General features: G+C 43.8%; 1 protein-coding gene across 1 annotated transcript; it reads left to right on the forward strand.

Annotated features, from left to right (window-relative positions):
* Positions 1 to 10,917: 10,917 nt before the first annotated feature.
* Positions 10,918 to 22,630, forward strand: LOC119087126 (cytochrome P450 3A18-like; the record flags this gene model as incomplete). Its single annotated transcript, XM_037201769.1, has 4 exons — positions 10,918 to 11,136; positions 17,201 to 17,294; positions 20,583 to 20,635; positions 22,531 to 22,630. Coding segments are annotated over exons 1-4 (318 nt in total), but the record flags the coding sequence as incomplete, so codon positions are not given.
* Positions 22,631 to 22,922: the final 292 nt, after the last annotated feature.

Below are 22,922 nucleotides of genomic sequence, written 5' to 3' on the forward strand. Positions count from 1 at the left end.
AATCAGAGAATGTTGGAAAATGTCAAAGGACCACGGGCTATAACAATGGTCCAATCTAAATGTCATTATCATATTAGTTCATTCTCACTGTTGCCATGGAACACTTGAGACTGAGAATTGATCAAGAACAGATACTTGGCTTGACAGTTCTGGAGCCTGGGAAGTTCGAGGTCTAGGAGCTGGTATCCCACCGGCGCCCTCCTGTGGCAGAAGAAGGAAGGATGGGAGAGGATGTTAAGAGAAGAAGTGTGGGGGGGTGTCAAAATCCTTTCTTGAGGACTCAAGTCCTGCAGTTATGCCTTTAGTCCCTTCCTGAGAACAGAGTCCTCAGGATGTCCCCCTCTCTAAAAGTTACATCTCCTAACCCTGTTGCTCTGCGATTAAGGTTTCCGGAGATGCTTTGGGATGCACGTTCTAATCATAACAAGTTTAATTACTGAATAGGTATGCCATTGTTGATAGTAAGTATTGTGTCTGAATTTCCATTTTAAGCACTGTTAATAAGAAAGTGATCCTCCGTTTATGAGTGAGTACATACCGTGTTTGTCTTTTTGAGTCTGGGTTACCTCACTCAGGTTGCTATTTTCTAGTTCCATCCATTGAGCAAGAGATATGGAGACCATGATTGGAAAAAGCACAGAGACAACTAGCCAAACTAGTGGAAACACATGAACTGTGGACCAATAGCTGAGGAGCCCCCGTGGTACTGGACTAGGCTCTCTGGATAAGTGAGACAGTTGTTTAGTTTGAACTGTTTAGGGGGCCTGTGAATGAGAGCCATCCCTAGTGCATGAGCTGGCTTTTTGGAACCTAGTGTCTATAGTGAGACACTTTGCACAGCCTTGGTGCATGGAGGAGGGCCTTGGACCGTCCTCAACTGAGTGTACCAGGCTCTGCTGACTCCCCATGGGAGACCTTGCCTTGGAGGAGGTGGGAATAAGGGTGGGTTGGGGAGGGGGGAAGGCTGGGTGAATGGGAAGGGGAGGACAGGGGAATCTGAGGTTGATATATAAAATGAATAGAAAATATCTTAATAAAGAAGAACAAATTTCAGAAAGCAGAAAGAAAGAAAGGAAGGAAGGAAGAAAGAAAGAAAGAAAAAGAAAGAAAGAAAGTGATCTTTCTACAAACTGAGCTATGATCCTTGAGCTTTTGTGATTAAGAATTTTTTCCCAGACTAGTGAAAAGGAGGTTTGATGAAGGATTAGATACATCACTGGCCTCCACGGGCACTGAAATGTCATGTCTCATGATGTTCACATATATTTCTGAGATTTTAAAACCATACACACATGTAAACTTTGTTTGGCATTAAAGAAACCATTTTACAGTGGAGGAAAAGATTAGTGAAGTTTTGTATACTCACACATTGTGCAGCCCCTGTCTCTGTCTCATTCCACAGTGTTCCTATGCAGTTCCTCCAAACCCCCCTCTCCTTTTGTCCAGCTGCCAGATTTGTGTGTCCTTCTCAGCAGGCGAATGCATTCTGGACATTTGACACAAATAAGGTTAGAGACTGTGTGGATTTGTAATACAATGTTTGTTTGTTTGTTCAAATATATTTTAATTATTTGAGAATCTTATACATATTCTGGTCCTGTTCACTCCCTTTACTCCCCCTTCCAGCTCCTCCCAGATCCACACCATCCACCTACTCACTCCAACCTTTTTACCACACACACACACACACACACACACACACACACACACACACACCACTGAGTCCTGTTGCTTTAACTTCAGCCCAGTGGCTTTCTCCTTAACCTACTGCTATTTCAGCCACCAGACAACTCTGCAGTTACTGTCCTGCTTCTGTACCCTGGATGCTCAGGTTGCAGCTGGAGGCATTCTGCTCCCGCAGGCACCTGCCCCTGTCGCTGCCACTAAAGGTAACTTTAACTAAATATCTACCAATCTATTTATGAGTAAGACTCAAGAGTCAAAGGCTGGGGTGAAAACCTGTGAGCTCAGAGAGGCTGAGTAGCAACTACCTAACCCTCTCTCCTTGCTGGCATCCATGGAAGACCCATGCTTCCACTTTGCCAAACCAGAAAAAGCTGTGGCCACTCCAAACCTCACCCTACTTCTTCTTACATCTCTCTGTCTCTCCTGGATGCCCTATGATGACTTTCTGTCAGATGGTTGCTCATGCATCCTCCTGACATAGGTTAATTTTATTTAATTAATGCAAATTCAAACTCAGGGTTCACAGTATGATCACATATCCCCCAACAGAGTCCAGTGCTTGCTGGCTATATGCTCATGGGGGCCATCCACTGGACCTTGACGGACTGGCAAGGGGGTCATAACCTCATTGAAACCTGCCTCTCCTTCTTCTAGAAGCCACCAATCATCAGTGACTCCTCAGTTAGAGGTGGGGGCTCCTGCACCCCTCCTGTAGGAGGCCAATTTTAAAACTCTTCAGAGACAATAGTTTGGAGGTTTAAGTTGATTTTGGTTTTTTCCCTTTATTTATGCATTTGTGTTTGTGTGGCATGTGATATAAAGTATATGCACATGTTTTTTCTGGTGAGGGGGTGCTCATATGCCACAGCGCAGATGTAGAGGTCAGAAGAAAACTTCCAGGGTCAGACTTCTCTTTCCACCTTGTTTGGTGCAGAATCTGTTTGCTTGGGCCCATGAGCTGGTCCTAACTTCAATTCCCTGTGTCTCCTCCTATCATCTCCCAGTAGGGGGCACTGTGTTGACTATGTCCGACTTACGTGGGTTCTAAGGATCTGAACTCAGGTCATTAGCTTTGCTCAGCAAGCACTTTTGCTGACTGAGCTCATCTCTCTCTCTTTCTCTCTCTCTCTCTCTCTCTCTCTCTCTCTCTCTCTCTCTCTCTCTCTTTCTCCTCTCTCTCTCAGCATTGTACTATGAACTATAAATCTATAGTTCTATAGCCCTTGATCCCTAAATCACCCATCCCTGGTGCCTCAGCCTCCTGAGTGCTGGGATTACAGACCTGCCTGTCCACAGCCAGTCTTAGTTTTGAGTTTCCATCCCTGTGGTGTGAAGTGATAACATTTGTAGGATTTTGATCTGCATGGCCACAAGCGCTAAAGAATGCAAACATGCTAGCATGGGGAGAAGGAGAATAGCATGGGGGCTGTAAACCTCCCCTGAGGGAATCTGGACCCTCCAGGGGCTCCAGGGATTTAACACTCATTTTCTCTGTTCTGCAAAAGCATGGAGATCTGGCCTTAAGCTTCCTTTGCCTTGACTGTCTAATGTCCAAGTGGGTGTTGGTAATTATGTTTCCCTCCTAATGGACCCTAAACAGACCAGAACAGTACTGAAGTGACCAGGGAACCAGGCCAGCAGCTGATACTTTCCAGTCTGAAAATCCCACTCCTATGGAAAGAGTTGAGAGTGTCACGGAGTGACATCTAACTGCACAGTGCACTTTCATATGTCAGCAAGAGGAGAAGTGAGTTCATGCTTTAGTTAAAAACATGGTTGGAAGGTTACGAGTTTGCTGAGAGTGGACTATTGACCTTTGTCACCTGCACATAACCGCCTCTTCAAACCACGTGCTGCTGGGGAACTACGAGTGTCCTAAACAGGTAGAGATTTAATTTCCTGGATATTAATTAGACCTGGCATTGTCTTCCTGGCTCTGTGGACCTAGGTTCCTGGTATGATCACTCCGTTCCCAGTTCTCTTAATGTCGTGAATCCTCTGACAGTTATAACATCTCCCACTCCCCCCATTCTCAAATCTGGGGTCAAAAATCTAAATTTCTCCCAAAGTTGACTCTTCTATAGGTAGGGAGATGTCACATCCCTAAGAGGCTCAAGAAGGGATTAGCTTCAAAATGCATTGAATGAAAGGTTTACAAACACAGTAAGATCGACACTTGCTGTTAGCCATCAGGGTTCTGACCCATCCTCTAGCCTATTTCTTCTCTCAGACTTACTTCACTCTCCAGTCAAACAGGTCTCCAAACAGAGTCTAACCCTGTCCTTTCTCCAGGTCTTCACATTGCATATCTGGAATGTTCTCCTGGCTGTTCATGGGACATATGCTTAATTCTTAATAATTTGCATTAAAATATCAACTTCTGGGCAGGCAAGATGGCTCAGTGGGTGAAGAAACTTTCTGCCAAGCCTGATGACCTGAATTAGATTCCCAGGACTCACGTGAAGGAAGGAGAGAACTGACTCCTACAAGTTGTCCTATGACTTCCACACATGCTCCAGAGCATATACATGCTCCACACACTAGAGACAGACAGACAGACAGACACACACACACACACACACACACACACACACACACACACACACAAGTTAAATAGTTTATTTACAAAAAAACCCCAACCAATTAAGTTCTCAAAGATGCCTCACTGATATGCTTGGCTACTAGGTTCCATTCTTTTAAAATTTTTTTATCTTTATGTTTTTATGTGTATGGATGCTTCACTTTCATTTATATATGCATCCTATGTGCATACCCGTTGGCCATAGAGGTCAGAAGAGGGTGTGATATCCCCTGGATCTTAGGAAGGTCATGAGCTGCCATGTGGTTGCTGGGGACTGAACTCAGGTCCTCTGTAAGAGCAACAAGTCCTCTTAACTGTTGAGCCATCCCTCCAGCCCCTCATTTTTAGATAACTTTTTAATTTACTTTTCCACTGGCTTTTATTCATTGTACGCAACGCTGGGTGCCACAATCACATCTTCACATGAGTGTAAATTATAGCATGCTTTGGGTATATTTTCCTGTCCTCTCTTCCTTCTATCCTTTTTCATCCCTCCTACTCTTGGTCCCCAGACAGTTTCTATTCTACTTTCATGTCATAAACACACATACATTTTATGTATCTGAATAAATCTAGGATCATCAAATGAGCAGAAAAGCAGTATTTGTCTTGGCACCCAGTCAGATCCTTTTTGTCAGTGAAGTGATTTGTGATGACTAAATCTTGTTTGCCTTCCTGTTGCCTGTTTCTCTCAAGAGTGTGGTCTCCTTAAGTGTGGGTGAAGGGGTGTCAGTCTCCTTATCTCCATCTCCTCCATGATGAATCATTTCTGCATCACTGTAGGTATTAGAGAGAAGCATGCTGACTAAATCAAAGTCTGGGCTAAGACAGAACATCCATGAGATACTGCTGATGGCTTCGGGGATTTTTTTGCAGAATTGGTTCCTTTTGACTGGTCCCCAGATCAGCCACCTCTCCCATGGAAAATTTTCTCCCATCATCCCAAGAGAGTGGTTTATTTATATCTCTAAGAAATGGAACAATTCTCTGTCAGTTCCACCCACAGACCCCCTTTAGTAGAGTACCAGTACCATAGTATGTGGAGAAAAGTTTTGAGCATCTGATGGGTAATGATTTTTTGAACTGAAGAATTCTCTCTTAGAGGGAGGAAGGAGGCTCCTGGGACTCAGGAAGTAAACACCCTTATGCTGAAACTAAGAAGGTCTGTGAGACTCCTCTCCAAGTAATAGAAGCAATAAACAGTTGCCGAGTAAAGGAGAACTCTGGGACCAGCCACTCTGCCTGGAGGAGAGACTGGCCTGTCCAGTGCCTGTAAGTCATGTATCGTGCCCCAGGGATACAGTTTGTGTGAATTGTCACCTATCCAGGGGTGGGCTTTTGGGTGACGCAGCTGCCTTTGAGTGGTGCCTGATCTGGTAAGTCACCCCTCACCCCTACTCCTGTACATGAGCAAAATACATTCACTGGTTCACCAAGTTGCCCTGTGGAGGAATCTTTCTGCCATCTGTCCGTGGTTAGCCATCTGAGATGAGTAGAGGGCCCTGTTACCTTTCCCTTACACAACAGCATCCAAAACCAGAACCACCACATCCACGGTTGATATCCTTCTCTCTGTGTAAAGCCATTCCTGTAGCCCTTTCCAGGGAGCACAGCTTCAGGAATAAGTCAGCAGAGCAAAATACTCCCTAGGGAGAATTCACACCATGAGAAGGAATCATTTCAAATGCTTCGCTGTTTACATCACTGAATCATAAGTAATTCCATGAATTATTATTATTATTTAGAGTTGTCTTTTTTCAGGTGATAAAAGTAAGTCCTAATGATGTGGAGGATTGGAATGGTTTAAAGTCCCCTACTGTGCCTGTAGCTGTGAATCATAAGTGCTGTGTCCAGCTTCTGTAATCTCCCTTACTTCCAGCCAAGGCACCTGCCTCTCTTGCTTATCTTGACAAACAGAGTTATAAAAAAACTAACTCTAGCTCACTCACGTGGGGAGACAATTTCACTCCCAATTGCTCAGTAGCCCTTAAAACTACATTGTCTTCATTCCCAGGTTAGTTCCCAATAGTGTGGGATGACTTCAAAATGCCCAAGGCTGCAGACTGAGGAGATTTGGCAGGGCAGAATGTGGTGGTGGTTAAGACCAGCAACCAGCCAGAATATGTTGCAACTTGGACAAAATCATTAGCAACTCCTATCTGATAATTCCCTGCAATGCTAGCTCACTGTCATAAACTTCATTGAATATTAAACAAAAAAAAAAACTTGTAAGCTTAATGTAATCACTCTACTCCAGAAGCATTGAGAAGGAATTTAGTTCACTCTGGGAACTTATGTCTTAGAACACCTTTAGGGCTGGCCACTGAAAGTCAAGATCTGATCCTCTGCCTCGCCCCCGCCAGGAAATACAAACCAAAATAGAACCTTAAAAAGTAGTAGCTTTGTGTTAGTCACTCCTGGTCATGGTCCTGCCCACAATGTGGTTATTATACCCAGGGAGACTCCATTGGAGAAAACAGATTTTTCCTTTGCCAAGGGATATCAATTGCAGATAGCTTCTTGGTTAGAGGTGGGAGCCCATGTCTACTTTCCCCCCTCACAGTGCTGGTACCCAATCTGGGTAGAAACTGCCCAGGCACTGTTTTATTTTTGTCTGTGTGCTGGATAGTTTTATGTTACCTTGACACAAACTAAAGTCATCTGAGAGGAAGAAACCTCAGTTAAGGAAATGCTTCCATAATATCCAGCTATAGGGAATTTTTTTAATTAGTGATTGATGGAGGAGGGTCCAGCCCATTATTGGTAAGACCATCCCTGGACTGGTGGTCCTGGGTTCTATAAGAAATCAGCTGAGCAAGTCATGAGGAGCAAGCCAGTAAGCAGCACCCCTCCATGGCCTCTGCATGAGCTCCTGCCTCCAGGTTCCTGCCAAGCTTGAGTTCCTGTCCTGACTTCCTTTGATGATGAAGAGTGATATGACTGTAAACCAAATAAACCCTTTCCTCCCCAACTTGCTTTTTGATCATGGTGTTTTATCACGGCAATAGAAACCCTAACTAAGACAGTCTGTGTGGTGGTTTGAAAGAAAATGTCCCCCATAGGGAGTAGCTCTATTAGGTATGGATTTGTTAGAGTAGGTGTGGCCTTGTTGGAGGAAGTGTGTCACTGTGGGGGCAGGCTGTGAGGTCTCCTGTACTCAAGGTACTCCCAGTGTGACACAAAGTTGCTTCCTGTTGCCTGCAGATCCAGAGCAGAACTCTCAGCTCCCTCTCCAGCACCATGTCTGCTTGCTGACCACCATGAGGATAATGGACTAAACCTCTGAAACTGTAAGCCAAACCAAATTAAATGTTTTTTCTTTATAAAAGTTGCCATGGTCATGGTGTCTCTTCACAGCAATAGAGACCCTAACTAAGACAGTTTGTTTTCTTATTTAAGAGAAAGAGAGAGAAAGAACATTGAAGTCAGGTGAGTAGAGAAGTGGGAAGGATCAGGAGGAATTGGGGAAAAGAAATCATGATCAAAATATATTGTAAGAAAAAACTTTAATAAAAAAATTTTAGAAAAAAGTAGATGTTTGCAAAACAACAACAACAACAACAAAAAGAACAAAAAACCCACATACCTCTTGTTTCTTTTAGTGCTGGATTGCACATATAACCTTTGATGAATATCAAAGTATGGCCTCAGCTCAGTCAGAAACCTTAGTTAGTTGACTTTAATCAGCCTATCTCAAGCAGGCGGAGATGTTGAAATCAAGTCTAAAGTACAGACTAGGAACAACAACTCTAACTTACCATAAAGGGCGGTTAATGGCATATCCATAGATTATATTTGCCAAAGAGAAGAGCCTCTGAGATTGTAAGGGCTGGAGGATGTGGGCGAGGAATACTGTGAAATGCTGTCTTTTAGAATGACAGGCCCGTTGCAATCATGGACACACAGCAGCTGTGCTACCTGCGCAGGTACTGCAAGAAAAGAAGACCAGGAAGTGTGAGAAAGGCTGGTGTAGAAGTGAAGGGCTGGAGAGATGGCTCTGCCAGTAAGAGCACTGGCTGCTCTTGAAAAAGACTCCACACATGAACTATGAACCAATAGCTGATCCCAACTGGATCAGGCCCTCCAGATAAATAAGACAGTTGCTTAGCTTGATCTGCTTGGGAGGCGTCCAGACAGTGGGACCAGGTCCTGTCCTCAGTGCATGAGCTGGCTGTTTGGAACCTAGGGCTTATACATGGACACTTGGCTCAGCCTGGGAGGAGGGGACTGGATCTGCCTGGACTGAATCTACCAGGTTGAACTCAATCCTCGGGGGAGTCTTTGCCCTGGAGGAGATGGGAATGGGGGGTGGGCTGGGGGAAGGAGGTGGGGAGAACAAGGGAATCTGTGGCTGATATGTAAAATTAAATTTAATAAATAAATTTTAAAAAAAAGACTCCAGTTCAGTTCTCAGCATGGACGTGGCAGGATCATAACCCTCTTTAACCCCACTTCCAGGGGACCCAATGCCCTCCTCTGGCCTCTGCTGGCACTGCACCCACATGGTGCTCAGGCATACATCCAGGCAAGCACTCTTACACATAATATTAAAATAAATATTTCTTTGAAAAGAAAGGCTAAGGAGGAGTAGCAAGGTATGGATAAGTGAGAGTAATGGAGAGATGATGGAGTGGGTAATGGGGGGGAGTATGATCATCAAACACTTAAAGAGAACGAATAAAAATACCAAACAAACTTGAAAGGAAGGAAGAGAAGGAGGAAACAAAGAAGGAGGGAGGGAGGGAATTCTGAACCTCCTAAAGATTCAGAGTTGAGATCTTTGTTTAATCATCAACAAAGATACTGTTATGTGAAAACATTAGGTCCACGTCATTATTGGTGGCTTTTCAATAACTGCCTTCAGGTTCCATTTCAATGTACAGTACCTAGGGAAAATCTGTCGAAGGCATCTTGACTTCCTAAGGCCAGCACTGGAGTTGTTCTGAAGTGTGCCTCTGGGCTGAGCCAAATCCCTGTGGTCAGATTTCCCAACACAGAGTGAGGACAAACTGAAATTTATGAAGTTCATGTGGTTAGACGAGGTCTCTGTTTAATATTTAACAAGGATTATCCCAGGTTAGTTGTTCTGCAAAACAATAAATACTTTTCATCATTAGTATCTTCACTCCAATTGCAATACGTTGTAGATGGCATATAGCTCCAATTACCTGCTGTAATGCTTTAAATTAAAATGGCCCTCAAAGGCTCATATATTTGAACACTTGGTCCCTCCTTGTGCAACTGTTTGGGAAGGATTAGGAAGTGTGGCCTCTTTGGAGAGTAGGCTTTAAGATTTCTTTCTTTCTTTTCTTTTGAGACAGGGTTTCTCTGAGTAGTTCTGACTGTCTGAGAACTCACTCTATAGACCAAGCTGGCCTTGAACTCACAAAGATCCACATGCTTATGCCTCATGAATGCTGGGATTAAAGGCGTGAGCCACCACCACCCAGCTCCAACTCTGAGATTTCAAAAGCCCACGCCATTCTCAGTTAGCTTTCTCTCTGCCTCATGGCTGTTGTCTCAGTATGTATGCTCTCAGTTACTACTTCAGCATCATGCCTGCCTGCTTGCTGCCTTGCTTCCTGTCATGATGGTCATGGACTAACCCCCTGAAAGTGTAGCCCCTGATAAACTCTTTCTTCTGTAATTTGCCTTGGTCATGGTGTCTCTTCATAGCAATAGAAAAGCAACTAAGACATCTACCTCACACTGACCTCAAAGTCTACTTCCTTGGTAGTTTTGAACTTAGCTCATAACATCCTAATATTTGAGAATTAAGAGCATTGCAGTTCCTAGGGCAAAAGAACTCATAATTTAGTAATGCCTACTAAGATGTTCCTGTGGGTTTTGTACTTACAAAGCCATTCTGTAGCAATTTTTGGCCACATTAGGAGTATTTTAGGAGATGTACAAGGAAATATTTACTCTGTGTGATGTTGACTCAACCAGCGGGGTACTCAGGAGCTCATACAAAGACAAGCACACAGCTCCCTACAAAATTATAATTGATCAGAATTCTGTCTGTTTCCCACCTCTGAGGTTCAGTCTTGGACACTCCTTTTACCCTTTCCTGTCTCTGTGTCTATAAAGTGATAAAGAAAATGCTTCCATAACATATCCAACATATCCAAGAGACAGAGTGAGTGATTGTGAGTGTCTTGCTGTAAATGAGATGTCTATGTCAACCCTCCTACCCAAGGCTTGGGGAACACTTCAGAGAAGATGGAGGAAAGAATGTAAGAGCTGGAGGATGGGAAAGAGTACCATGAAATACAATAAAGAAAAAAGAAATGCTGTAAGAGTACAGGGAAAACAATTGAGTTTTGTGCCAAGGACAAAGCAGTGAAGAGTGGGGAGTGATTTTCAGTCCTGAGTTTCACATCTTCCAGAGCACCTGGGTCCCTTAAAGGAAGAGGGCCTTGGCACAGGTAAAGATTGGTAGCTATAGTTTATCTGTGTGGATTTAATGTGTTTTGGAATTAGAACAGCCATGGACACAACTGAGAATTAGAAGGAAGCAGTGCCAATGGATTTGAGTTTCTGAAAGAACAAATATACACAGAATATAAACTCAAAGGTCAGAGTAGGGGAATACATGGACTTTTAACAGTGCCACGTGGGGAGGTCAGGCAGTGTGCAAGTGGCCTTCCTACTGGCTGTATCCCTGACACCTCCTTTCCCTTCATATAAACACTGCAGACTGGCCGGTTGGATTTCAGCTGGGCACAGCAGGGGAGCCCTGCAAGACTCTCAGCTAGGAGGGAAACTTAGAGCCAGAACTGCTAAAGGAAAGCTGAGATGGAACTGATCCCCAACCTTTCCATGGAAACCTGGTTGCTGCTGACTACCAGTCTGGTGCTCTTCTACATGTGAGTAGCTGTCCAAGCTTCTCCCTATCTGTAACTGGAGTTGGGGTGATATTCAGCCTCCCCCCATTTTCTTTTCCTATTGAAACACCCAAAGAAATAATGGAGGGGAATTTGAAATCAGCACTTAGGTAGTTCCTACCAACATCATTGGCCATCCTATGAGCTCCCACTCAGACCTATATCTAACCTTATGGCTTGGTGGGTTTTTGACAAGACTTGCTCCCATAATAATAATGCAATTGGCTCTCAGTCTGCATGTAGACTAATCAACAATTGTGTGGTGTCATAAAGAGTTGGCTACTGTGCTGGTTAGTTTCTAACTAGCAGTTTGACAGACACAACCTAGAATTACCTGGGAAGAGAATTTTAATTGAGAAATTGTCTAGATCAGGTTGACCAGTAGGCAACCCTGTGGAGGATTGTTTTGATTGCTAATTTATGCAGGAAGCCCCAGCTCCTTGTGGATGGCAGCATACTCAGGCAACTATATAAGATAAAAGAAAAGTAGATGAAAGCAAGCAAACATGAATCTATTCTCTCTGTGCTCTTAACTGTGACTGGCTACTTGATTTTCTGCCTTGACTTACCAGACACAATAGACAGCAACACGGAATTGTCAGGAAAATAAGCCCTTCCTCCCCTAAGTTGCTTCTTATGGAGTATTTTAGCACACTAATGAATATAAAGCTGGCACATTGGCAACCATGACCTTTCCAAGCTTTTGAGAATCCAACAGCCTAGTTGCTTAGGTTTGTTTTTCTTGTTTTCTTTTCCTTCTCTCTTCTGTCAGAATAAGTGATGTGTATATGACTGGTTCCCTGTGGATGTGGGTGTTTCTTGCTTCCAACCCAATTTACACAAAGGCACACAGTGCCTCTGTTCTAATTTGATTTCTACTACTGTGATAAACACTATGCATGACCAGAAGCAACTTGAAGAGGAAAGGGTTTATTTCACTTTACAGCTTAGAGTCCATCATGAAGGGAAGCCAGGGCAGGAACTCAAGGCAGGAACCTGGAGTCAGGAACTGAAGCATAAGCCATGGAGGAACACTGCTTACTTGCTCCCCATGACTCACTCAGCCAGCTTTCTTATACAACCCAGGACCACCTGCCTATGGATTGGCACCACCCATAGTGGACTCAGGCCCTCCTACTTCAACCGTTAATCAAGAAAATGTTCCACAGACTTGCCCACAGGCCAATCTGTTGGAGACAATCTCTCACTGAAGGTTGCCTCTTCCCAGATGTCTCTAGCTTGTGTCAAGTTGATTAAAAACAAAACAAAACTAATAAGTACAACACCCCAGCTCTTGTAGAAAGGTCAACATCCATTCTTCTCATTTCTCTGACCCTCATCTGGAACACCATTTTTTACTAAAACATATGTTTCTACCTTGCAACTTAACACTAAATATTTTCATTTTTGTTTTGTTTGATTTATTTGTTTTTAATAGCAAAAGGCAGCCAGCACAATCTTGGGGGAGGAATCCCAGTTGCTAATCAGGCCTCACTGAGGTGTTCTGTGGGTGGATTTTTCTGTCCCATCTGCCAGCTCCTAATTAGCCACAGGGAGACTTCTTGTTAATTATGAAAGCTCAGCCAATGGCTTAGGCTTGTTACTAACTAGCTCTTACAACTTACATTAACCCATTTTTATCAGTGTACTTTTTGTCTTATGACTTTATTACCTTTACTCTATGCTGCCCATGCTTCTTCCTTTCCATCTGGCTGGTGACTCTCCGTGTCTCTGCCCATTTTCTTTCCAGTGTTCTCTCTGCCTGATATCTCTGTCCTAAAATCCTGCCTTGCTACTGGCCATTCAGCTTTTTTTATTAAAGCAATCTGAGTGACCAATCTGTAGCCAGAAGTTTTTCTGTGGCCACCAATCTTCACAGTGTACAAAAGGATCATTCCACAACACTGCTCCGTAGGGATCCTTCAGTGTGTGTCCTTCCATGCAAACTCTTGATTATATGTGATAACATTTTATGAGTTTCACTGGATTGGTAGCAAGTGTCTAGAACCTGCATTGAATTAAAGATTCACTACTAACAAAGAGTGAAGAAGGGACTAGAGAGATGGCTCAGTGTTTAAGAGCACTGGTTGCTCTTTCACACAACCAGAGTTTGGTGCCCTGCCCCCACATAGTGGCTCATAACCATCTATAACTTCTGTTCCAAGGGATCTAGTACTCTCTTCTGCCCTTTATGGGCACTGAACACACGTGATACACAGACATACATGCAAGCAAAATACAGATATACATAAAATAATAAATTTTAATTAAAAAATAAGAAGGAAGAGGTATTAATTTGCATATCTAGAACATGTACAGTTTCACATTTTATGCCATTTACTTCATCTGTTATCAATAGAAAATAACTTGATCTTCTGAAGGTCTTTGTCTTGCAAATCAAAGAATTCCTGGTTCAAATCAAACCTTTATACAAAATATCCATTTCTGCTATAATTTCTAAGCTTGCTGTGACCAGGCTCCTCTCATGTAACTGGCTTGTGAAAGCTTACAGTGGTCTCCAGAATCACCTTCCATCAGCCTTGCATCTTCTCCCACATCTGCTGGGTGTCAGCCACATTGGAGCTCAGAGGTCTGAGGCACCATGAACCCTCATCTATAGGAGTTAGGATTGGCATGTCATCAGTGATAGCAGCCCTGCCCCGGGGAGGTCCTGCCTTAGTGGAACTTTGAATATGCTGAGTTGATGCATACAGGCAATAATCATCCTCCTTCATGACTAACCATCTTAGTCACTGTTCTACTGCTGTGAAGGGACACCATGACCATGGCAACACTTATACAAGAAAGCATTTCATTGGGGCTGACTTACAGTCTCAGGGGTTTAGTCCGTTATTGTCATGGCAGGAAGCATGGTGGCATACTGGCAGACATGGTGCTGGAGAAGGAGCTGAGAGTTCTACATATGGATTGGCAGGCAGCAGGCAGAGAGAGAGACACTGGGCCTGGCTTGAGCATCTGAAACTTCAAAGCCCACCCTTCGTGACACACTTCCTTCAACAAAGCCCACCTACTCCAACAAAACCACACCTCCTAACAGTGCCACTCCCTATATCTCTATGGAGACTATTTTTATTCAAAACACCACATTTCACTCCCTGGCCCCCATAGGCTTATAGCCATATTGTAGGCCAACTTCAAATGTTCCCAGAGTCTGATATCACAGGATCAGCAAGTAATGTTGATATCACAGTATCAGCACTGTTTAAAAGTCCAAAGTTCAAAGTCTCTCCTAAGACGCATATAACCTCTTAACTGTAATCCCTGTAAAATCAAAATGAAAAACAGATCACATACTTCCAACATATAATGGCACAATATATAATATACAGTACCATTTCAAAAGGGAGGAAAGAGAGCAGAGTGAGGAAATACTGGACCAAACCAAGAACAAAAACAGCTGGGAAATCTCCAAACTCTGCATCTCCAAGTCTGAAGTCAAAGCACTCCTCATATCTCCAACTCCTTTCACCTTTGTTGACTGCAACACACTTCTTTCTCTTGGACTAGTTCCACTCCCTTTTAACAGCTCTCCGTGGCAGGTATCCCACAATGCTAGCATTTCCAATATTTTGGAGCCTCCAAGGCAATCCAGGCTTTACCTCCACAGCTTCACACATGGTGCCAAAGTTCTGCTCTGGCAGGGTTCAGGTCCCAAAGAGGAGGTGTGGAGTTGACAAGAAGAAGGAATAGACTGTTGCAATCAGTGAATCAGGATGGCTGCCATTTTATACATTTTCACCCTTCAAAGCCTGCATGAAATTTCCCAAAGGAGAAGGCATGAGGGAACTCCCATAATACATAGTGAGAATCATTAAAAATGAAAGTGCTGGAGAATTGTGATCCTCAAAAGTCAAAATGCTGTCAAGCAGCAGTGGTCACTATGCAATCCATGCCACAATGGCCTCTCTAGGCCTCCATACAGGGACATGCTTGACACACACCTGGTCTCGGTGGCTTTCCTTAGCTATGAAGGGAGATTCCATAACCCCTTTCTTCTATCCTTGACTCTAAAACCAGAACCATGTGACTGAAGTTGCCAAGTTCTGTTGCTTCCTGAAGCTGGAACATGGCCCTCTCATTCAAACACATCTTCACCAGCTTTCTGTTTTCAATGGTTTCCTTCACTGCCTACACTTTGCTGCCCTGGAACTTGCTCTGTAGACCAGGCTGGCCTCAAGCTCAGAGATCTGCCTGGCTTTGCCTTCTGAGTGCTGAGATTAAGAGTGTGCACCACCATGACTAGCTCCAAGCTTTTCTTTAATTCCTTCTCACTCTTCTTTAATTCCTTTTCCTAAGTTGGAAGCCTATCTAGGTGGGGTTTTTCTCTGAGGTCACCACTCATTTTATTCCATGTAGCATCAGGCTTTTCTTTAGTCTGTTTGAACTTCTGGTATCTCTTTCTTCTTCAAACTGTACATTTTGTATTTTTCCTTTCTCAGCTTGCTCCTTTTCATTATAAGTCTGCAAGTGGCCTCTAATAACCAAGCAACACAGTCAATACTAGGCTGTCTGGAAATTTCCTCTGCCAAAGCTACTAATCCATAACTCTCCAATTTAGCCTCAGGCAGATTTTTTTTTGGATACAGGCAGAAAGCAGCCACATTCTTTGCCAAAATATCCTGAGAACAGTCTCTAGACCACATGCTAATATTCTTCTCCTCTGAAACATTTTAAGCCAGACTGCCACAGTTCAAATTACTCCAGCACTACTGGTTTCCATGCTCCTACTAGTATGGCCCATTAAGGTCCACTTAAAGCATTCAGGTACTTTTCTAATCCAACGTCCCAAAGTCTATATTCCTCCAAAAACTCATGGTCGGGTCTATCACAGTAATACTCCAGTCCCTGGTGTTAGCTTCTGTCTTGGTTAGGGTTTCTATTGCTGTGAAGGGATATCATGACCATGGTAACTGTTAATAAAGAAAACATTTACTTGGGGCTGGCTTGGAGTTTTAGAAGTTTGGTCCATTATCATCATGGTGGGAAGCATGGTGACATGCAGACAGAAATGGTTTGGGAGAAGAAGCTGAGAGTTCTACACCTCGATCTTCAGGAAGCAAGAAGAAAGAGTGACACTGGGCCTGGCTTGAGCATCTGAAACCTCAAAGGCCACCCCCGGTGACTCACTTCTTCCAATAAGGCCACACCTCCCAAAAGTGCCACTCTCACGGGCCTAGGGGGCTTTTTCATTCAAACTACCACATTGACCATCATGAGAAATAAGAGTCTCCCTGACACTGTGCCCATCAGATGAGCATCATTAGTTAGAGGTCCATATTAACCAAGAGAGGAATGCCTTAGAAATGAAGCCTTAGTAAGTGAGGGAACATACTGGAATGCAGCCTTCCTTATAGCACAAGTCAACCACATTGCAAGACAGATAATCTTGAGAGCCTCTGAAATTTTTCTGAAGCCAGTGGCAGTCATGAACTCAATTGTCATTATATGGACATAAGAACTTCATGATGCTTCCAGAACTTTCTAGAAAGGAAAATTTCACAACAATTAGAGCCTCTAACAAGCTTGTGGCTTAGAGAAAAGGAAAAACATACATCTCTGGCCAATCTGAACAAACAGTACCATAAGGTCTCCATGGCCCTGTGTCATTAAGTACATTCTGTTATGCAAATAAATCCCCCTTACCTAATGAGAGTCACTGCTTCATGGAATTTTCTTAATGGACACAAGCAAATGAAACACCACCTGGGAAGCCTTGAGCCTGAATCTCTCAGAGACTCTAAAATCCTAATCTAGGAGGTTTTCATCAGTTATGCTCTCTTGGGTTGGAAGCATAAAAATTTCCCCTGTCTCTCTCCATCATTATGAACTAGTGTGGGCCTGCTCAGTGGGCATAGGGAGAGGGTGAGTGATTAGGATTGTAGCTGTTGGGGTTTCTACTGTGATTCATTGCCTAGATATTACTTCTGTGGTTTGATTCTTGCAGTTACTGAGTCAATGACTGACTCAGTATGTGTAAAGTCACAATCACAATCCCTGCAACTTTGATTTCTCTATTGCTTTACAGATATGGGACCTATTCTCATGGGATTTTTAAGAAACTCAGAATTCCTGGACCAAAACCTCTGCCTTTATTTGGCACCATTCATGCCTATGGTGAAGTGAGTCATGTTTAAACTCTTCCATTTCATTTCTTTTATTTTTTTGTTTGTTTTTGCTTTTTCAAGACAGGGTTTCTCTTTGTCACCCTGGCTGTCCTAGAACTCACTTTGTAGACAAGGCTGGCCTCAAACCACAGAGAGCACCTGACTCAGCCTTCTGAGTGCTAGGATTAAAGGTGTGTACCAGCACTACCACCCAGCTTCTCTTTCATTTCTTATAGTTACAATTTCCTTTAAAATTAGATTTATTTATTTTCTTTTAAGACTATGAGTATTTGTCTGCACTTATGTCTGAGCACCACATGTGAGCCTGGTGCCTGCTGAGGTCCAAAGGTGGTGTCAGATCTCCTAGAACTGGAGTTACAGAAGGTTGTAAATTGCCATGTGGATGCTGAGAACTGAACTTGGTTCCTCTGCTAGAGCGTCCAGTCCTCTCAGCTGCAGATCTGTCTTCTGGGACAGGGCCTCACTATGTAGCCAGCTTGATTTGGAACTGTATATGGGTCAGACTGGCTTTGAACTCTTAATGACCCTCCTGCCTCTGCTTCCCAAGTGCTTGGATTAAAAGTATATACCACCATACTCAGCCCAACTGAAATTTCTTATGCATCCGTTTATGGACCCCTTCCATAGATGCAAAGGCAGGCCTCAGAAAGAAGTTCTGGGGTGTCAGGCTGTCAGAAACTGTGTTTGACCAACCAGGGAAGTGCTCAGGTTTCCCTTTAGGATTTGATGACATTCATTTGGAGTTAGAAAGCCATGATCGCAGGCACACTAGAACCTGGTGTTCAGGGCTTCACACTCAGGCTGTAAGGAGCAGGAGAAGTCTGGGGTTTTCCTTAGTGGAGCCTCCAGGAAGGCACAGGTGTCCTTAACTCACGGGAAAGCATGCCTGGTCACAGTAGCACCGCAGCAGCCTGTGTGCACTAGACCAGACTTCACACTGGGCTCAGGAGCAGCACTTGTTCTCTTCCTGCTGGCCAGCTCTGCAGCATCCCTGCATCAGGACGCCTGTGTGTGGACTACAGGGAATTCCCCTTTACCAGAAACCTCTCAGGGACTCCTGTGTCCCCTGCAGCTACTTCGATGGCTCCATACTGTCTTAATACCCAGAGCATCATTGAGGGTTTGACAGAATAATGGTGTTCTGCATTGGTTCTTTTCCCCAAGACAGCACCCTGAGGACCAGTCTGAGCATGAGGTGGCTGAGACTGAAACAAGATGGTACTTGTCTCTCACCCTCAGATATCACTGCAAGTTTTGCATTTCTAAGAGAAGGTGGACTAACTTTATGGAATCACCACAGGAAGGATGATTTAGCAACAATTACCAAAAATTTGGTACCATGTGCAATGAATGGCTGATTCTTTGTGGACAGCCTGGTCTGACCCTGGCCCAAAGCTGAAGCCTGGCCGGAAAGCAATGAGATCAGCTCTTGAAGGCATGTGGTCTGCTGTCTGCTAAGATTTCATGCCCCCAAAGACTCCAGTTGTCTGTCAGATCCTACAATTTATAACTAGAAGCTTACTGCAGGCTGGAGTTCTAAATGAGATCTCCATCGCTTCACGGCTTCACATCACTTCACTGTTCATATAAGAACTCCATATGTTATCCTGTGGAAAGAAAATACTCATGAGTGAAAAGGTGGGAGGTAAAGCCAGGCATGCGCTTGTAACTCCAGCCTTCCCAGGTGAACTCTCTGATAGAAGCTCCCCCTAGAACTAGAACACACTCCTATTGTGAAACTTCCTTTATTTCCTTACAGGGTCTCATGCAGCCAAGGCTTGGCCTGGGACTCACCATGTAAGGAAGGATAACTTGAATTTCTGATCCTCCTGCCTCCACCTCCCAAGTGCTGGGATTACTGGCAGGAGCCACCGTGCCCAGTTAGTGCCATGCAGGAGATGCAAACCAGGGCTTTGGGAGCACTTGGCGGGTGCTGTGCCCATTGAACTACATCACAGCTGCAACTCAGTGATAGTAAATCTTCATGTCTCGTCTTTAATATTGAAAGCTCAGACCTAGCGAGTTTCCTTCACTCTGCCCTCCTGTAGAAAGGGCGTCTCCATTTCCTCTGTGATTTCCATACTGTCTTCTCTCACTCTCTCACATCCTCATGTTCCCCATTGTCTCTTCTTCCATTTTATCTAGGGTTGTTGGTTTGTGTGGTATTGTGTTCCCAAATATTGTGTACTTAATAACTTATCTGGGTCAGAGAACAGAAAAGCACTAGTTAGGCAGTGATAGCACACGCCTTAATCTACATTCAGAGCAGAAATCCATCTGGATCTCTGTGAGTTCAAGCCACATTGGAAACAGCCAGGCATGGTGACTCACGCCTTAATCCAGGAAGCAAGCCTTTAATCTAGGAGTGATAGTAGAAAGCAGAAAGGTATATAAGGCTTGAGGACAGAAACTAGAGCATTTTGGCTGGTTAAGCATTTGGCTGGTTCAGCATTTGGCTGGTTAAGCATTCAGGCTTTTAAGCAGCAGTTCAGCTGAGAGCTATTGGATGAGACACAGAAGCTTCCAGTCTGAGGAACAGACAGCTGAGGATTGCAAGGTGAGATAGCTGTGGCTTGTTCTGTCTCTTTGATCTACCAGCATGGACCCAATAACTCGCTCGGTTTGATTTTATTAATAAGAACTTTTAAGAATCCAGATACATTGGTTTCTCCATTTCATCCATTTATTTATTTATTTATTTATTTATTTATTCATTCATTCATTCATTCATTCATTCAGCACCCATTTATTTATTTGTTTGTTTGTTTGTTTGTTTATAGTTGTAGGTATACCAGATCTCACTACACAGCCCATGCCAGCCATCAAATTTGTGATGCTCCTGCCTCCACCTCTGAAGTGCTAGGATTTGTAGGCATGTGCCATCAAGCTTGGCTCTACTCTTTTGCTTTATTTTTAAGTGTGAATGAGTGTGTATCATGTGTGCACTGAATGAAGAGGCCAGAAGAGGGCCTCAGATCCCTGGAGCTGGAGTTACAGATGGTTTGAGCCACCATGCAAGTGCTGGGAATTAAACTTAGGTCCTCTGCAAGAGCGGTCAGTGCTCTTAACCACGGAGAAAGTGCAAGAACAGCCTTAAACCCTTTATTCCAGACAACTCCTCTAGTCTTCCCTATCCCTTCAGATATCTCTAATAAGAACTTGCTTCTATTGGCAGTGGGATGGAAAGCCTGATTTTGTGAGATTGAGATAGTTTGTGCCCTAGCTAGGAAAGGATCAGTATGTAACAGAACAATAACAAATTTCATTTTATTTCTCTTCCAGGGTGCGTGGAAATTTGATGATGATTGCTATAAAAAGTATGGAAAAATATGGGGGTGAGTCTTCTGAAATCTTCCATTCAACGTACTTATTAGGATAATGCACCTCACCTCATATGAGGACAGTGTCAGCACACAGTTCTTGGAGTAAAGCCTTTGGAGCTTTGTCCTGGTAAGGTGGTACATGTCACAGGCATCAAGTTGAACAGTGCGAATTCGGTTGAGATTGTTGCCTCTCACCACCCTCCAGGACTTGGTGCCCGAGAACTCTTATGCTCAGATCATTGCCTCTCCCTTCTAATACATCAAGTCTATTATTACAGAATCCTGTAAGCACCGGCTCAGAGGCATGCGACAACAAACATTTCCTTACAAATTTTCACTCTTAGACATCGAAAGTCTTATGCATGCGGTCATGCAGGTGTCAGCTCAAATGCAGAACTAGACTGTTGCATTCAGAAAACAGTTTCACTGGAGACATCCGCTGCCTCTGGCTGTCACAAACCTTCTACCCCACCTTCCAGGATGATCCCTGAGCCACGGAAGGGAAGGGGGCACTAGTTAGTTTTGTAGCAACTTAACACATGAGAGGAGGGAACCTCAATTAAGAAAATGCCTCCATAAGATTCATCTATAGGAAATTTTCATAATTGTTTATTGATGGGGGAGGGCCCAGCTCATGGTAGGTGGGACCATCCCTGGGCTGGTGGTCCTATGTTCCATAAGAAAGCAAGCCATGAGGAGCAAGCCAGTAAGCAGCACCCCTGCATGGCCTCTGCATCAGCTCCTGCCTCCAGGTTCCTGCCCTGTTTGAGTTCCTGTTCTGACACCTTCAATGATGAACAGCAATGCTGAAGTGTAAGCCAAATAAACCCTTTCCTCCCCAACGTGCTTTGGCCATTGTGTTTCATCACAACAATAGAAATGCTGGCTAAGACAGGGTGTGGCAGAGATGCTCCATTTAGAAATGAGCACTCCACAATTTCTTATTCTATGCATGTTGACCAGTTGTGGGTCTCTATGTTAATCTCCATCTCCTGCTAAAACAGCAGTTCTCAACCTGTGGGTCATGGCCATCAGAAAACACATATTTTTGGTTGTCTTAGGAATCTCAAACCATAAATTTTTGTTGCTATTTTATAACTTTAATTTTGCTACTGAACAGTATATCAGTTCCTAAGATATCAGAAATATGTTTTCCAATGTTTGTGACTCACAAGTTGAGAACCACTGTACTAGAAGAAGCCTCTCTGATGAGGGTTGAGACCTGTGCCTGTGCTAATCTATGGGTGTAATAAGTCTTTGGGAGTTGGTTTATTAGTATGTCCATTAGGGCCTATGACTGCCTAGACACACAAGATCAAGCCAGACAAAATAGTGACCATGTGACTCAATGCTAAGCGTGTGTTGTGCTGCCCTCTGGTGGCACCGAAGCAACTGCTCCTGCAACAGTATTATGAACACTGAATAGTTTGTCTCTAAGTTTCCTCTGATACATTCTGTTTTGACTTTGGAATCATTTATTCATTTTCTCTGAATTTTTTGTATCTCTGGGGGGGTCAAACCCAGTGCCACACACTTCATAGACAAGGGCTCTACCACTGAGCCATACCTCCAACCCAGATACTGAACTATTTAAACATGCAAGAATGGTATTGGCAATAACCATGTATGCATGCCTAGCCATAACAGATGCTCCAGTGTGAATTCTAACTAGAATGTCTTTAAAGGGCTGTTTTGTTCTAAGTGCCTCTTCCCTGCTTTAGCTACATAACCCTTCATTTCACGAGACTCCAATGGCTTCAATGGTCAGAACTTGAACTAGGGGTTCATGTTGCTGTGCTTTATAGAGCTGGGCATGTTGACTTGGGAGTGGAGTGTCGAGTCTGTATGTGATTCCAGGTGTAGAATCTGGCTTCTGAGGTTCAGTCCACCCTGTTTTCCCACCTCAGGTTTTATGACGGTCGACAGCCTGTGCTGGCTATCACGGATCCAGAGCTCATCAAAGTGGTGCTAGTGAAAGAATGCTACTCAATCTTCACAAACCGTCGGGTAGGTGTCCTTTTTTAAGAAACATAAATTTTTACTATTGTCTTAGTCAATGTTTTATTGCTATGAAGAGACATCATGACCATGGCAACTCTTAATAAAGAAAACATTTAATTGGGGCTGGCTTGCAGTTTCAGAGGTTTAGTCTACTGTCATTATGGTGGGAAGCATGGCAATATGCAGGCAGACATGGTGCTGGAGAGGTAACTGAGAGTTCTACATCCAGATCTGCAGGCAGCAGGAAGAAATAAACACTGGGCCTGGCTTGGGCTTCTGAAATCCTATTGCTCACTCT

This window comes from Peromyscus leucopus, unplaced genomic scaffold (genome assembly GCF_004664715.2).
Source record: "Peromyscus leucopus breed LL Stock unplaced genomic scaffold, UCI_PerLeu_2.1 scaffold_1356, whole genome shotgun sequence".
Lineage (NCBI taxonomy): Eukaryota > Metazoa > Chordata > Mammalia > Rodentia > Cricetidae > Peromyscus > Peromyscus leucopus.